The 17,677-nt window shown below is 39.8% G+C and overlaps 1 protein-coding gene across 1 annotated transcript in view; it reads right to left on the bottom strand.

Moving 5' to 3' along the window:
• arrdc1b (arrestin domain containing 1b) overlaps positions 1-17,677 on the bottom strand; it is a 51,767-nt gene that overhangs the window by 16,983 nt on the left and 17,107 nt on the right. The window contains exon 2 of the mRNA XM_061734469.1: positions 10,233-10,343. Within this exon, the coding sequence (XP_061590453.1) occupies positions 10,233-10,343 (111 nt within the window). The remainder of the gene's footprint in view (positions 1-10,232; positions 10,344-17,677) is intronic.

Raw genomic sequence — 17,677 nt, 5'->3', positions numbered from 1 at the left:
GAATTTGTCTGGACAGAGATGAACTCAGCAATAGTCTACAAGAGAAGGGCAGTGTTAGCGAGGGGGCGGCTAAAAAGCCCACGATCCATTCATTGTTCTGGAGGAAAGTGACAGTGGAGCACAGATGTCTTTTTAATAGCCTTTAAAAAAAATATACAACAGTTTTTTTTAGTAACATTTCGAAGAGTTCAAGCAGGTGTAAACTTAAATATGAGGAGGGGTTAATGGAAGAAAAAAATGACTTTTGAAACCTTTTTTTTTTTTACTTTAATAGAGTTTCCGAAGTGGAAAACTTTTTGCACACTGGATTTGCAGAAAGGTGCGTCGGAGAAGGAAAGCTGCAGCCAAATTTAAAAAGAAAACTCCCGCCCACCTTCCTCTCACCGTACACTTGTTTATTAGGCTTAATAAACAAGTGTACGGTGAGAAGAAGAAGAAGGTGTGCAGGAGTTTTCTTTTTAACTTTAATAGAGTTTGAATTTCATTTTGAGGAATATTTGCTTATGACCTCCCAACCCTACTAAAGTTAATTTACTGGGTTGGTTTTTTGTTTTAAGTTCCTTTGTGCCACTTAAAATAAACAGCCTGTAAATGAATTTTTAGTGAGTAGATTGTAGAGAGAAAATTAGACATTAGACATTAGACAATACCAGCTGGCTTCAACCATAAAGAGTTCAATTTCCTTTTGTGTTTTGCTCCAATTAGTTGTTCCGATAAACACTAAATTGTAATATCTGCCACAAAAGTCAAGGCAAGAAAATCATCAAAGTATCTAAGAAATGCTGGAATCATTCTCCAAACCAACAATATGTACAAAAACGTACTTATTATGTCTATTTGATATACCGTAGTACTTCTAGCTGCATCAACTATGTGCATTGTTTACTTTGCAAGATCAGTTTAATTGATAACCGGGACGGACAGATACGGGTCTTTCTGTTCCTGTCACACTTGGAGCACCTTGAGCCAAGCAGCTTATTAATTCTCCAGATGAGCTCATCACCCAATTAAATTCTTCCAGACAGCAACATGTCTCACCTCATTAGAGACGGGCACAACTTTTTCCACTAATCTACGTTTCCTGCATGCGTGCGTACGGTGTGTGTCCGTGCGTGCGTTCACTTGCATCATGTTTGCTGCTTAAAAAAAAGTGTGGTAACTAACACAAAGCTGCCACTGAATATGCTCATATCAGCAAACAAAGACAACAACAAAATGATCTTGAATTTGATCACTGAACCTGCAAAAACAATCTTGACAGCAGTCTGGTAAGGACATATTTAAAAGCACTAAAAACCTCTCAAAAAGTTTCCAATTTCTCAAGTCTCTCTCTCTCTTAAAATTCATAGTTCATGACCCTTTCAGTTCATAGGAGACATTACTGAGTGTTTCATAAATATGATATTGTCAAAGTGATGCAATCTAGCACATTTAATATCGCATTTCAATACAAATCCTCTAGGTTAATGTATATTTTACTTCACCTTACTTATCTGATAATTTGATGCTTGCCATTTTATAACTTATGGGTTTCACACACAAACTGCATGATGACGTGGGTAAATTATCTGGATGATATCACTTCTAATCAACAATCATAGCTCAATTTACAAATTAAAAAAAAATTATAAATCTAAAATAATAGATAAATATAGAACACTAATATAAATTATCTTCATATTAAACTGTCTAAATTATGCAACTTTCCTCCTGCAGCTGTCCTCAATCGTGAGTGACCACATTTATTTTCTTCTCTTCTTTGTTCATTTTCTTTGTTTTGTTCGTTCGTTTCGTTTTCTTCTTATTAGTATCTTTTTGTTTCTGTAGTCTGCCTTTTGTTGAAAAGGATAGGCAAAATAAGCCATGAGGCTTCAGCCTATACCTTTTTGGTCAAAAAAAAAAAAAAAAAAAAAGGAAATGTGTACATATATATAATATATATATTTATACCTGTGTGTATACATATACAGTGTGTATATGCAAACATCCTAAAATGTAAATGACCAAAACAAAATAAACTAAACTAAACTAAACTAAATCATCAATAAAACAAGCCGACTCCTCCTTAACCCTCCCTCAGCACTCATTGTGTTTGTTTTGGTTTGTGGGAGGCTGCCCCCACTGTGTTTCCACTTTACCAAGCTAGAGCTCTGTATGAGATCATTTCCTTGATATAAGAAGGAGCTGGGCCCTTAAGGGCTTTATATGTGAGGAGAAGAATCATTTTAAATTATGTATTGGACAGGAGGCACCAAATTGAAGCTGAGATTGGGGAAATATGGTCTCTCCTGATAATTTTTATCAGAACTCTCGCCGCAGCATGTTGATGGTTTAGAAGAAGCTATTGTTATTGCCAGCTCAAAGAGCAGACACAGTCCAGCCATTAATCAAGTTAAAGCCCCCCCACAAGAAAAAAACTCTTCACTTGACTTAACACCCTATGGCAGGAGAGTGAAAAGTGCCACAAATTTTCTCTTTTTAGGAAAAAAACGTATTTGTGAAAAAGCTAATACAAGCATTACTACTGAGAGTTAAAGGAATACATGGCTTAATGGTGTTGTACGCATCAAGGTTATAATGCTCTTGACAAGACAATCAACCTGTGCAAAATCCAAGTCACCATTGATGCTATCAGTATTTGTCAAGGAGGAAATGGACAACGAAACTGTCATTAAATTTATCTAAAACACCCTCTGATAGATGGAAGATTTTCCACTGACATGCAGTGTAGTTAATTAATGTAAATTCAAAGGTTATTAAAAATGTCTGGGTTGTGAGCAAATACTTTCAGTTGTTCAATTTCTATGCCGTATATGAAAACAAAATCAAGGCCATGAAGAAAATAATGAGTAGGCCCATGTACATTTTGCCATAAGCCAATAGAGTCTAACATGGACCTAAAGTTAACACTCAGGGAATATTTTTCAGCATCCATGTGGATGTTTACATATCCTATAATAACTATTTGTATTCAACACAAAGTAAAAAAAAAAAAGAAAAAAATCTAAGAATTCAAAGAGAAACTCTGGGAAAGAACCAGGTGGACGATACACCACAACAAAAAAGAGTTTCTGTGACATCCTCATTGAGGATGAGTTAGAATATTAAAGACCTATAGCTGAAAATGGGACATGGGGTGATCAATAGATTTGAGTGGTAGATTGTGAAGACAATGCCCTACTACCAAGTCAGTTTAAAGGAATAATCAAAATAATCAACGTTTAAACGGTCCAGTGAGTCCAGAAAAAGTTAGAATGATCAATAAAATATATGTTACCGGATACTAATACTAATATCAAAAGTGCAACGAGGATCAGATATGAAGAGAGATTTTCCTAACTGTTTTAGAAAATTAATGAGCTGGCTAAAATCAGATTTGGTCATCTTGCTCAAAGTCTGTCCATTGTCCGTGATGGAGTGTCAGTCCTGAACAGTGATTCAGGACAGTAATGGGGAAAGAGCCGGCAGTAATTCCAGGAGCTTTTGTAAGATAACAGATGTGGCACAGGGAAAGCAGTGTGTGAACTAAAGTAACGCACGTTCCTGATCGTGGAATTGCCGATAATCAGTGTTGAATGGGGAAATAATGGCCTGCAATTTGAAGACTCCTCGCTTTCAGGGGGTTTCTTTGTGTCGGATGCAAAGCTTACGTTCTCTTCACTTGCATGCTGAGGACACGCAGCATGGGAGCAGCATCCGCAGCAGCATTCCCTTTTGCTTCTGACGGATTAAAGATTTTAAAGCACCGTCTCCTTCAGCTTCAGATTCTTTCAGCATCTGACAGGTGACCCAGCGTCATTTAGAAGAGGTGCAAAATGACTGGAAAGTTCAAGGCAGGACTGCACCATGACTTCACCCCGGTAGGCAGTACTCGAGTTGTAAAAGAAAATCAGGGGGGATGATGGATTTTATCATATGGGAACAGATAATTTGTGCTGATTACAAATATTATAATATATTACAAATAATAGCACTGACCAAAACACCTGCAGAAATACTGCAGGAATGACATAGCAGCAGTTAAATGCAGCCTTCTGTAAGCTTTAAATATCCACTGGGCTTACATCAAATACATCAAAACACAACAATAAAAAACACTTTTCTGAACTTATCAATATGACTCTGTCCTTCACAGGATAAGTAAAATGGATCACTGCAAAAACTCAAAATCTTAACGAGAATATTTGTCTTATTTCTAGTTAAAATGTCTCATTTTAGTAAAAAAAATCTCATTACACTTAAAACAAGACTCATCACTGGAAAAAACAACAATTTTCACCTGTTTCAAGTAGATTTTCACTTAAAATAAGTAGACAAATCTGCCAGTGGAACAAGATTTTTTTGCTTGTAATGACAAGATAAATCTTGTCCCACTTGTCAAATAAGTTATTTTTCTGGTGTTATTTTTCTGGTGATGACTCTAAATGTTGAAATAGCAGTAAAACCACATTCATTGATGAAATGACATAAGGGATGGAAACCCCCTTTCCATCCCTTATGTCATTTCATAATGACATAAGGGATGGAAAGGGGGTTTCCATCCCATTCCAGTTTTGCAGGGGGGATGATTTTGACCGTTTTTATTTCAGGGGGGGATGCCATCCCCCCTCATCCCCCCTCAACTCCCGTACTGCCGGTAGGTCTCAGTCCCATGCACCACCTCAGCCCAGGAGGATTTCATAGAACAGCTGGCCCGATCTGGAGTAGATGTCAAAGCGGGGGCCCAGGTCTAGCTACCAACAAGGTATAGCTCAGGGGTTCTTAACCTTTCTGACCTTGGGGCCCAATTTTTTCAGTACAGAGTGGCCCGGGGCCCATTAAATATAAACACTGTATAGCAGGGGTATTCAACTAAAACTTTAAGAGGTCCATTTAGAGAAAATTTACTCAAGCGAAGGTCCAGAACATCATAATATATATATATATATATATATATATATATATATATATATATATATATATATATATATATATATATATATATATATATATATATATATATATATATAATATATAATATATATATATGTGTGTGTGTGTGTGTGTGTGTGTGTGTGTGTGTGTGTGTGTGTGTGTGTGTGTGTGTGTGTGTGTGTGTGTGTGTATATTCAAGTAGCCTCATAGTTGTATCAACATCTGTATCTGACTGTTATATTAAAAAAAGTACATATTTGCCAATTAACATGTTTAACTTGAATTAAACATATTTTTTTCTCTTAAAAATAAAGTAGATTTTATTTTATTTTTCAAATGCTATCTTATTTTATTTCTCTACCAGCAGTTTGAATTTCCCCTTTTCTTTGTTAATTGTCTCAACACATTTTTATACTAAATTAATATAAACACATCTTAACAATTTAACAGTTTTGCAGTTTTTCTTTCTTCCCCTCTTATAATCTTATGCCCCCACTTTCTGTCGTTCAGTGAGAGAACTGAGCTCTAATTTCTTCTGTCAGGACTTTAAATCTGGGCTGGATGGTGTCAGGTTCTCATATGTGGAGGTGCTCATTGATGAGCCTGAAACGATATTTAGTTTTAATAATGTTCACTGTGGAGAAAGCTGTTTCACAGCTGTATCTGGACCCAAACATGGGCAGGATGTTTTAAGATGGTCAGTTTATTTTCTGTGACTTCAGTTCAGACTTGAGTGGATATGTTTGATGAAAAACTTTGTGTTTTGTTTCAGTGGCGTTTCACTTTCGCACTTTGAACGCCACGGTCTCTGAACGTATGAGACACTGGTTTTGTCCCAGTGGGAAGACTGAACCAGGATGAATCTGTCCATTCCGGGTTGCATATTTAAAAATACAGCGAGGACAAAACTTAGTTTGATTTTACTTTAAGTTATTTACATTAATAAGTTGTCAGGACTCAGTGTGTCGGGTTCATCCGAGCCTGATCAGCTGCGACGGGCACAGCCCGCACCGCAGCTCTCTGGTCGCGCTGCACCAGTTACTTTCCCATGCTTTTTCGAAAGCTTGAACAGTCCAGTCCAGCAGACACGACAGCCCACGCATCTACATCTACCATCCTTCAGCAGTAACGATGGAGCCCACCGCCCGAGCGGCAGCCTCAGCCGACCTCCCCGGCCGCGGGGATGCGCCGGGATATATGCTCACGCCGCGCTCGCTCGCTCTGGGCGCAGACCCAATTAATCGATCCCTAATCCTGGCGGATCTAAACCTACTCTGTGCAAAATGAAGGATTTTCTCTGTAAATACACACCATTTCTCTTACTATCACACGTTGCTATGCAGTCCCGCGGCCCTCGCGGCCCACAGGTACAAAACTGATTTTTTTTTCGCGGCCCACTAGATGGCGCTCGCGGCCCAAGTGTGGGCCCCGGCCCTATGGTTAAGAATCACTGGTATAGCTGAACTAGAGCTGGTTTACTGAGCCAACCAGCAGGAGGCCAACAGGGCCAGCAATGCATAAAAGAAATCTGCTTGGACTGTGTCAAGACAACTGACATAAAGTCATTTATCAAATCATCTCTTTCCCTTATCTTAGTCTTAGCCGGGGAATGTTGTTTTCCAACAGACGGTAAGCCTGTGAACAGTTGTCACATGCAGATTTGTTTATTCACGTAACTTGGTGCACCTTTCCTGTCACTGCACACTCGATGTTCCCACCCTCACCCATGGTCATGAGCTGTGGGTAGTGACCGAAAGAATAAGATCGCAGATAAAAGAGGCGGAAATGAGCTTCCTCCGCAGGGTGTCTGGGCTCTTCCTTTGAGAGGGTGAGAACCTCAGACGTACGGGTGGGGCTCAGAGTAGAGCCGCTGCTCCTCCACATGGAGAGGAGCCAGCTGAGGTGGTTTGTCCTGGAGGGTTTCCGGGTACGCCCCAGGGAAGAGCCGGGCATGCTGGAGGGATTATGTCTCCCGGCTGGCCTGAGGAAGACCTCGGTACACCCCCAGGTGAGCTGGAAGAAGTGACTAGGCCTGTGTTGAAAAGATCGATTCTCCGATTTTAAATCGATTCTCATATTAATTCCTAAAAATCGATTCATATGTCTAAAGATCGATTTAAAAAAAAAAAAAAAAATTAAAATTTTTTAAAAAATTCATCATTACATTACAACTTTTGGTACTTTTTTGTTTATGCCCAAAAAAGGAATATTGTGTTGGACACGAGAATAACTGGTGCCATGTTTTTGCCTTTAAATATGTTTAAAGGTATGAAAACATTAAAGTGTTCAGTTATAATTGCATAAATTGTCAATATTTATTTGCTTTATACTGTCTTGGGGTTACATTTGCATAAATATTGAAAACCAAATTCTCATAAATGGGGAAAAAATAAAAGCGATTTCTTTCGTCCTCTGTTTGCTGCCCTGGATCTGTTTGGTAATTCTGACCCACATGATGTTTCTGTTTCAGTTCTATCAGCATTCTGGGAGCTGATTGGTCCTTACAGCATCATTAGCTGCTAATACTTGCTGTTTAATCTCAATATAATACTAGTATTAATATGTTGCATAACTACACAGTCTTATAATTCATGCAACAACTGAAAAAACTGTTTTATTAACCGTAACCCAAATCAATATCGGATCGAATTGGATCGAATCGAATCGTGATAATCAATTCTGAATCTTAAGTATCGGAATCGAATCGATTCTTGACATTTGAATCGATCCCCAGCCCTAGAAGTGACCCAACCCTGGATAGAGGTGGTAGAGTGTGATAGAGGAGTGGTAGAGGATGAATGGGTGGGAAACAGGGAGCATTCACATGACTGCTGTGAGCGGTGTACAGTAAAGCCCAACTGCATTATGGTATGCAGCAAACTTTCTTAGTTTGTTAAACAGTTCAAACTAATTCACAAATTGAAGATTTTATGTTATAATGCTAGCTTTGGCTGGGAAAACCTGCATTCTGTCAATTATATAAATGTTACTTTGACATATCAAGTTTGCTAAGTTAAGTTTTGGACCAATGTAAATACTTTTTTTGACCAATCCACCTCTTCCAGCGGTGATACTACATATTTTTGAATACTTTGGCGCCGGTCAGACTTTGAGTTATCATGCGCCCACGGTGGCTTAATTAAACCTGCCACCAAAATGAATTTCCAAATGTGTCTTAAGAGACAACTTGTGACAAAATGACTTGCTCCATATGCAAATAAACATAAAGCCTACTACATCACAAAGTCAGTCGTGCAAGGACAACACAGGACAATCTTTTGTAAAATCTAGAACATGCAGTGGCTCAAACTATTTCAGTACTGAGACATTAAGCCTTTTTAATCCAATCTTCTCCATAAACCCACTAACATAATGAACATGTAATGAGGCACACAGTTTAAAATGAGAATAAAGCAACTGGATTGTTATCTTCCAAAGTTCAGAGTCAACAATATTCCGCTGCCAAAAAACTGTTGGTTTCACTATTACTACTCTAAAAAAAAGCTAAAAGTTCACAGGTTACATGACGACCGAAGAACTCTGACTACTGTATGTAGCCTCTTCGTTTCTGTTACAATCTACACCTTCAATAATGGACAAATGAAAAAGCTAGTATGCAAGAGTCAGTCACATTGTACTTTGCAATTACAGACAATGCTTTATTAATGTTTCCAAGCTTTGATTTAAGTGCTGGTTTTACGTTCCCATGTTTGAACATTCAACACACTGCGTCATCATGTGGACCAGTACAGCCCGTCCCAGACTGCCCTGCTACACCTGGGGAGTAAACTGAGGCAAAAGCTCAAGAATCCGCAAGAAAAAAAAGACAACAACAAAATATAAAGTATAACCATGTTTTTAGGAATATTTAAAAAAACAAACAGGAATATGAAGTGTACAAAGTTTTCTGTGGTCCCAAAGTACTTAACTGGAACAGACTTAAAGTTTAACACTTGCCTTTGTGGCTCTTTAATTCTTTTTATAGAGAAATAGTGCTTTATGGCCCTTTTCCACTAGTTCTTACTCGGCCCGACTCGGCTCATCACGCCTCTTCCCGTTTGTCCCCGTTTGTTTTTCCACATCCAGGGGAGAAGTGGGCAGGTTGTGGTGAAGCTGCTGTGACGTACTCGATTGCGCAACACCTTTGTTCATGTCGGCGCTGATGAGAAATCAGCTGGAGCCGCGAGCGGCTGAGAGTAAAACAGCCCGTCTACATCCCTTTTTTAATTCTCTCCTCAGCCACCAGGTTTATGAACATCTGCACCTCAGAGTTGGATCACCAAACAGACGTTTTGCGCTTTATAATAAAATCGCCACGAGCCGTGAGTCGCGCTCGCGCTGACTCCCGCTTCCTGATTCAAACGTCTGCCGGCCCCGCCCCCCGACCAATCAGAGGCGTGGAGGGTGGTGACGTCAGAAATAGTCCCGGCTCAGCCCGGATAGAACCTCGCCAGAATGGTTACAGAAAGAGTATCGGCTTGGAGCGGCTCTCCCCGCCTCAGCCCTAGTGCAAAAGCACAAGACGGGGCCGTGGCGGGTAGAACCGAGCTGAGGCGGGACTAGTGGAAAAGGGCCATAAATGGACTATGTAACAATGAAGAAGCGAGCAACCCTCAATGATTCTGCAAAACGTTGGTGAAAAAATAAATGCATCAGTTCTGAAGCTTAGACCCAAGTCTGACCATGAAAGCAAGATGGACTTCAGTAGTTGATGGTCGTTGACTGAGAACTGTGACAGGATGTGGAGAGGACACTGACATCATTCGTCTTCACTCCTCTAACTGTCAAGCATTTGTGGCATACCGCATTATCAGTCAGCCACAGCGCTGCTGGCTTTATGTAAGATTTATGTGTGTGTGTGTGTGTGTGTGTGTGTGTGTGTGTGTGTGTGTGTGTGTGTGTGTGTGGTGATCCTGTGTCACCCTCTGTGTCTTGCTCTCTCCTCTTTTCTCAGCTCTAGCCCATTTTTGGAAGATAATAGGATACAAAAAGAAGAACAGAAACGGGAGCGCGCAGAGAAGATGTGTCATGAACAATTGATCTCTTCATTTCAAGTCTTGCTTCAAAATCCATCTAAAACCATGAGTTTTACAACAATAGATTTAGTTAAACATGTAAAAACCTCTCTGTGCATGTCGCACACTCTCTAAGATAATCTCACACCATACCTTTCAATGTATACACTTTTTACAGAGGCAATTGTGCCAAAAGAGGTTTCTTTCATATTTTTAGCTGTGCATGAAAAGAAAAAAATCTGTATGGACAGCTGGAGTCTTGATGAAAATATTTAGTTGCGTGTAGATATGTATTGTCATCACCTTTGTCAGCGACAGACAGCGTGCTGTTGACGTACTGCTCTTCCAGGTTCCACGAGGTGTCGTTCATTTTGCTGGAGATCCCACACGAGCCCTGACAGTTGACCTTGATGGCTGTGGAGAGAGAAGGAAGTAAGAACGAGTCTGATGTCTCCAAACAGAAGAGAAAGTGTCTTCTTATATCGTCAGAAACAGGCCAACAGTTTTGTTTAAGGATTTTCTTGTAATATCACGAACAAGTGAATAAAAGGTCCCGCTGTGATTTTCCAGAACCTCGTTCTGATATCTATATTCTCTTGTTGATTTATGGGAACATATTTGCAGAAAAAAGTTGTCAAATGTTGTCAAACACTTTGAACTGGCAGACTATGTTCATCGTATGGAAGTAATAAATAATCAGAGTAAATAGACTGAAGATTTTTCTGCAGGTCAACAGATGTAAAAAAAGAAAGAAGCAAACATATTAAGGAGCTGTTGTGACATTGACGTTGACGTAAATAAGATCTTAGATGTTTCAGGTCTGATTGGTTTGGACTGTAGCATCTGCAGTTTGTAGGTCAATCCTAATTTTACTGGACGCAGGTGAAAACTGAACACATTGAATGATAGGCCTGTGTTGAAAAAAATGGATTCTCCGATTTTAAATTGATTCTCATATTAATTCCTAAAAATCGATTCATATGTCTAAAGATCAATTAAAAAAAAAAAAAAAACATGCAACATTACAACTTTTGGTACTTTTTTGTTTATAAAAAAGGAATATTTTGTTGGACACAAGAATAACTGGTGCCATTTTTTTGCCTTTAAATATGTTTAAAGGTATGAAAACATTCAAGTTTTCAGTTATAATTGCATAAATTGTCTATATTTCTTTGCTTTATATACTGTCTTGGGGACATTTGCATAAATTTTAAAAACCAAATTCTCATAAATGGGGGAAAAATAAAAGCGATTTCATCCGTCTCTGTTTCCTCCCTGGATCTGTTTGGTAATTCTGACCCACATGATGTTTCTGAAAGCAGTTCTATCAGCATTCTGGGAGCTGATGGGCCTTACAGCATCATTAGCTGCAATACTTGCTGTTAAATCTCAATATAATACTAGTAGTAATATTTTGCATAACTACAGTCATATAATTCATGCAACAGCTGAAAAAACTGTTTTATTAACAGTAACCCAAATCAATATCAGATCGAATCGTGATAATCGATTCTGAATCCTAAGAATCGGAATCGAATCGATTCTTGATATTTGAATCGATCCCCAGCCCTATTGAATGAACTTGAGGTCAAGACGTCTTCAGGAGCGTCTGAATGAGGATGTAGTAGGTACAAAAGATGAACTTAAATGCTCTTGTCCGCAACTTCTCTACCCATGCTCATGTCAAACACTAAGGGATGCCGTCATGTTTGATCACCATAAAAGTCTTCACACTAATGCGGTAACTAACATCAACATATCAGCTCGAAAGAGAAAATAATGTCTAGGTGAGCGACAGGAAAAGGACTGCATGTGTGTAGCGTGAACACCCAGCGTCTCCTCAGTGACTCAACCCTCCTCCTTCAATCCCTCGTTTTCTCTCTCTCAGTCAGTCTAACCCTGATGATGCACACAAACACAAATATGTGACAGACGCAAGAGGATTAAGCAGAGAAGTGGTGCAGATAAGCAGGCCCACAAAGACAGATGAGGCTGATGCCATTGCAAATGTTTTGCCGCTAGTCTCTGTGACATGACTTTTTGTTTCTCTTTCCTGCATGTATAGCACATTTGCTCAAACTTCTTTTGAGTTTTAGTGTTAAAAAGCCAAATATTTCAAATGCATCAATGCTCAATACAAGCTGCTGTTATTAACAACATTCAGCCAGGAAAACCAAGAGTACTGTAAGGAGTTTCAAACCATATATTTGTTTAAGACAACAGTAGAGGGAAATATGAACAAAAATCCTTCATATTACATCCATTTTTACATTATAAGTTGAATCAACTGGTTGAAACTAAGGACGGAGACTGTTTTGTGCTAGCGGCTCAGTTGTGCATTGAGCTAGCTGTTGGCTAAAAATTAGACACTTGCCAAATGTAAAGGTGTTTTATTTTAGTAAAAGTAGTAGAAGTGTTTTATTTTACTCACTTAACAGAGTTAATCAAAGAGGAATGTGATACATTGTTTATCCACAGCAAATCTAAGCTCTTAAATAACGGATATTCAAAAAATGTCACACCCATGTAGGACTGTACTGACATGAGACTGTACACACACACACACACACACATGCGCACACACAAAAACACACACAAAGTGACAGATGGCTCAGCTCTGCACATCAGCAGGGCTGCTGGCACACTTTCCGGTAAAGAAGGATCCTTTGCAAAAAGCCAAAATCTGCCACTGAAAAAAAAACAAAAACAGGTTGCATACCTTCAGTCACGCATCCCAACATCCATTTATTTGGTCATTAATTAAAAGTGCAGTATGTTCATCCAGCTATCATTCCCCGAAAAGAACAATGGTTTTTTTTTTTCATTACCATCGTAAGCTTCTTGGAGTTTCCTCCTCCTCTCAAAGAAGCCACAGTGGAAATCAAAACATGCATTTCAGACTGAAAAGAAATGCCACTTCTGCATGGAGATATTGTTTACAGCTGTCTGTGGTAGACTAGTGAAAACCTCCGCTCAGCCCATGAAAGGTCAGTGCAGGGTTAATCTCTTAATATCCCCAACAGCAGCAGTGGCAGCGGCAGCAGGAAGAGTGGCTGAATGTGAACAGCTCTGTCACAGGAGAGTAGCTGGCTTCCTGTGTCTGAATAAGGGCCAGACCTCTTCACAGACGCATGGGGACAGATGGAACAAGAGCAATGATGATACGTCTGATGAGACACTCATCCAACTAACGACAGGTATCCACAACAGACACCCCAAAGTCAGTGAGAAACAAGTCAACGATTCTTTATTGTTTATTTATGTATTTCTATTTTAAAAGAAAAGAAAACTATGTAGACTTGCTTGGGGGAAGATCTCTGTTTAGAGACAAAACACGAGGATACAGTTCAAGTTCCATCAGCTAGCGTCATGAAAGACACTTATCGTTAGGATCATTGCAGGATCTTGGATTCGGTCAGGTGCTGAAAGCCAAGCACCAAAGACAAGACAAGAAAAATGTATTTCCTTTTCACAAATAATCAATTCTGGGTAACACGGTTATGAAATATGTACAAAATCATCCGCGACTGATTATATGTTGATCTATTAAGTGCTGTTGCCATTTTGCAGTGCTCTCCACACATGTAGTGAGAATTGTTATAACCTTGGCAGGGCACTCTATACAGCATCCATCCATTATCTATACCCGCTTTATCCTTTGCAGGGTCACGGGGGTCTGCTGGAGTCTATCCCAGCTATTTTCAGGCGAGAGGCAGGGGTTACACCCTGGACAGGTCACCAGTCCATCACAGGGCCACATATATACACACAAACCATGCTCACAACCACACTCACACCTACGGGCAATTTAGAATCACCAATTAACCTACTATGCATGTTTTTGGACTGTGGGAGGAAACTGGAGTACCCGGAGGAAACCCACGCAAGCACGGGGAGAACATGCAAACTCCACACAGAAAGACCCTGATGGTCCTGGGAGTCGAACCGGGAACCTTCTTGCTGTGAGGCAACAGTGCTAACCACTAAGCCACCGTGCTGCCTACTCTGTACAGCAGTGTTTCTCAATCTTTTTTGGGTTGCGACCCCCAATTTAACACACGGTGGAGGTGGCGAAGAGCTGGTGTATCCAGTCCTACTTCCCCAGTGTGTCATCATTATGGAAGTACTTATTGAAACTGCTGCTGACGGTCTGGAACACTTTTTCTTTTAGGCCATCGCTCCATTTTTCCAGCTAGCAAAGTTGCCACAGATGTGGCTAAAACAACAACGTGCCTGTTGAATTTTGGACAAACAATGAAAGAGAAAACTCTCTGTTTGGCATTATATAATTTAATATGAATGTTACAATGCTTACTTTTATAATGTTTAAGTAGCCTAATGATTAAGTTTCTATGAACGCGTCTACTTTCTGCAGCTGCCGGTCCTCCTGACAGCTACTGGGGAGAAAATAAAAAAAAAATGTCTTTGCTCTGATGATGTGTTAATGACAAGGGCGGACATGAGAATAGTGGACAGGTTCGTTGTTTTGGTGTAGCCAAGTTATGGCCGACAGTAACTGGTTTTGAGTAATAAAATGCCTGTTTGAGACCAACCGCTTGTTGTCCTTCTAACATCCAGTCGGAAGCTACATGAATTTTGTGCATTAGTATTTTTCCAAAACGATTTGGCGACCCCGAGAAATCATCTCGCGACCTCAATTGGGGTCAGGACACCAAGGTTGAGAATGGCTGCAATACAGCACAATGCATCCCACAATGCATTGTGAACAGTAGCATACAACCGATGGTGACTACATTAGCCAGAACAATCCAACATAAATAACGCTTGTGGTGTCTGAAAGCTGATCTGGCTAGTAAACTGACTTCACAGTGGTGATCATAGAGTAGTGCACAAAGGGGTGATTTTAGCCACAAACAGTGCTTTTATTTTGGAAGTGAGATAGCAGAAGACACCTGCAGCTGAAAAGTGCCTACAGACGAAACACGATGAGCCCAGGCTTCAGAATCACTTATCTGCATGTCATTTACTGTGTTTAGTGTCTCATAAGAGGAAATAAAAACTTGAATGATGATATTACATGACTGTTAATCAACCATCCAGCTGTAATTCTGCATCAAGTAAGAAATTAGCAACTGAGCGACACTCCAGCCTTCAGTAGAGAGAAGTAGCAGTTTCTGTAAAACTACAGCACAGATCACTGTCAGGTAACCGGTACAAATTGACATATCTATAGTTATTTATATCTTTATTTATTGCAAAGTACTAATAAAATGATTACGGGACTTTGCAAGTGTGGACATCTGAGGGCGGCAAGTGGTTTTTTGCTCCACTGTTTTCTTTCATGCACCTTAGTTCATCTGCGAGAGGGGAGGCCTCACGGTGAACTTCTCCTAAAACCTTTCCAGAGTGTAAACTCTGCATATTGCTGAAATGTGTTTCACAAAAACCTCCATGCAAACTTCCTGTGTGGAGATGAGGGGTGTGACTGTTCTGAAACTGAGATGGAAACCGCAACATAAGTGCCACCAGTGCCACCGCAGTCACTGCTGCTCTGCCATGCAGCTGCCTGCAGCATATGTCCATCGACATGATGGCTACTTTATAGGGTGATGGAGCTCTGGTATGTCTTTTCAAATGTTACAAATGCCTTCATTCCAGCTCACAAGGATGATATTGATTCTGAAAAATCTGTACAACCAGCCTGAAAAAAACAGCTCATAAAAAAACTTTACCAATCAACATTCAGAAAAGATTTGAAAAAAAGAAAAAGCAAGTATGACTTAAAAGGAACAGAGATTTTTAAAAAACCAAGATGCAGGACAAAATTGATGGAACGTTGTGTTTCTGTGAAAGGAATGAATTTATGGAACAATCTGAATAAAGAAAACAAAGAATCCAAATCAAACATTACATTCAAAAGAACTAAAAAGCCTGTATGTTAAGGAAATATAATGAAAAATGTTGAGTTTGATTTGATTGGCGGTGGTAATTTTATTTTAATGTTATTTTAATGTTATTTTATTTTAGTTGTTTTTATTCACTTAGTTGTTGTTTTTTTTATTATTATTTTTAATTTATGTTATTTGTGAAAGGGGCAGATCAGATAAGATTCTTCTTCTTTCTGCTCCCTTTTCATTCACAAGTTAGGAACATTTGTATTTGTGTTTGTATTGAATTGTTTTGTTTTTTGAGTGAAATAAAGAATAAAATGAAATGAAATGAAAATGAAAACACTACTGCAGGAAGCTACAGCTGATCTCCACAGAACAAGCTACAGTTGGCAGCCTGAGGGAGCCAGGGAGAGTGAGGCCAGCACACGAGCGTGCTGTGACTAAGCAGTTGCCTGGTTTCGTTGCCAACACTGGAGTCTATCCAGGTTTCCTACACACTTCAGTAAGACTGTCTGCGTGAGGTGGTGATCTGGGTGCTACTACTTACCAGACTGCACGGATCCAGACGGAGGTGTTATTGAATACATTTCTAGATCTTGACGTGTTGTCGTGATTACTAGAGATTAGTGTGGCAGAAGGTTTTGGAGCACGAGGACGAGAGGAGAGTGCAGGTCTGATGAGTAAATAAGTAAAGGAAGATGAGCACAGATCATTATCTGTCTCGTCTGTCATAGCGCATTACTGTATACAAAGACTGAGCTATTTCAGATAACAATGATAGCTGTCCTTGTTCAGAAATGTAAAAAAGGGTCAAAATAAAACAAAAACACGTTCCACATCCCTTGCACCAGTGCTGGGCGGTATAACCAAAAATTTATATCACGGTATTTTTTTTTTTCATGCACAACTGGGTGTTAACCACATTTTCTAATGATTTGGAAAGGAATTGCTGCAGTAAATTGGCTTAGAATGGCCTATTTTACTGTCATGAGGAGGAAATATTGTAGAAGTCAGACAACACTTAAAGACTTTAAGTGTTGTCTGACTGATCTTTTACAAAATTACAAGGTAGAAAATATTTATTGAACATAAAAAACTGAACATTTTTTAATTTCCCAGCATTATGTTGTTTTGGTTCCACCTCCTGGTGAATGTTAGGTAAAATTCTTATGTGGCTACTTTTTGGTTGGCCAACGATTTATGTTTGTGGTGCGCAACAGTTACGGGAGCGGCCAGTCTATTTCCTTATATTACAACGCTGTTATTAATTGTTCGTTTTTTTTCCCACTTATTCCACCGAACACCAAAAGTGTTTTTTTGCCATTTTCGGCCGAACAATTTCGGTTGCATCAGTCTACTGCTAAACAGTCCCCTCACAAACAGTGTCCAGCGGCCCTACGTTCCGCCGCGCCGCGCGGCGGAACGTAGCGCTGCGCGGCGGAACGTAGCGCCGCGCGGCGTTCTCAACGTTGTGTAGCTACTGTACATACTCACCGGTATTACGGTATATGAAAAATTCATATCATAAGAAAGAAACAGCGGTATTCGGTATGAACCGGTATACCGCCCAGCACTACCTTGCACCATTCAGTAGAGGCTGATAGGCTCAATTCCCCTACGAGGAAATGTTGTTGTTGCAGGGTTTATTCTTATGGAAAAACAAAGAAAAGAAAATAAGTACAAGGGAAAAAAACTCGATAAACTCTTGGGACGCTGCCTGGGCAGCCAACTCTCCAGAGATTGTCATGAAGGCGTCGTGTTGGTGTGTTTGTAGCTCGGCAACACCTGAACTGATGATGTCATGTATTTTCGACAGGTAACACGGATGAAGTGTCTTGGTAGATGACATCGACAGAAACTCACAGCCAACAGTTCAATATCCAGGCTGTAAACACA

This window comes from Cololabis saira, chromosome 11 (genome assembly GCF_033807715.1).
Source record: "Cololabis saira isolate AMF1-May2022 chromosome 11, fColSai1.1, whole genome shotgun sequence".
NCBI classification, from domain to species: domain Eukaryota; kingdom Metazoa; phylum Chordata; class Actinopteri; order Beloniformes; family Belonidae; genus Cololabis; species Cololabis saira.
The sequence above is the reverse complement of the archived record's forward strand: the minus strand, read 5'-3'. Positions and strand labels throughout refer to the sequence as shown.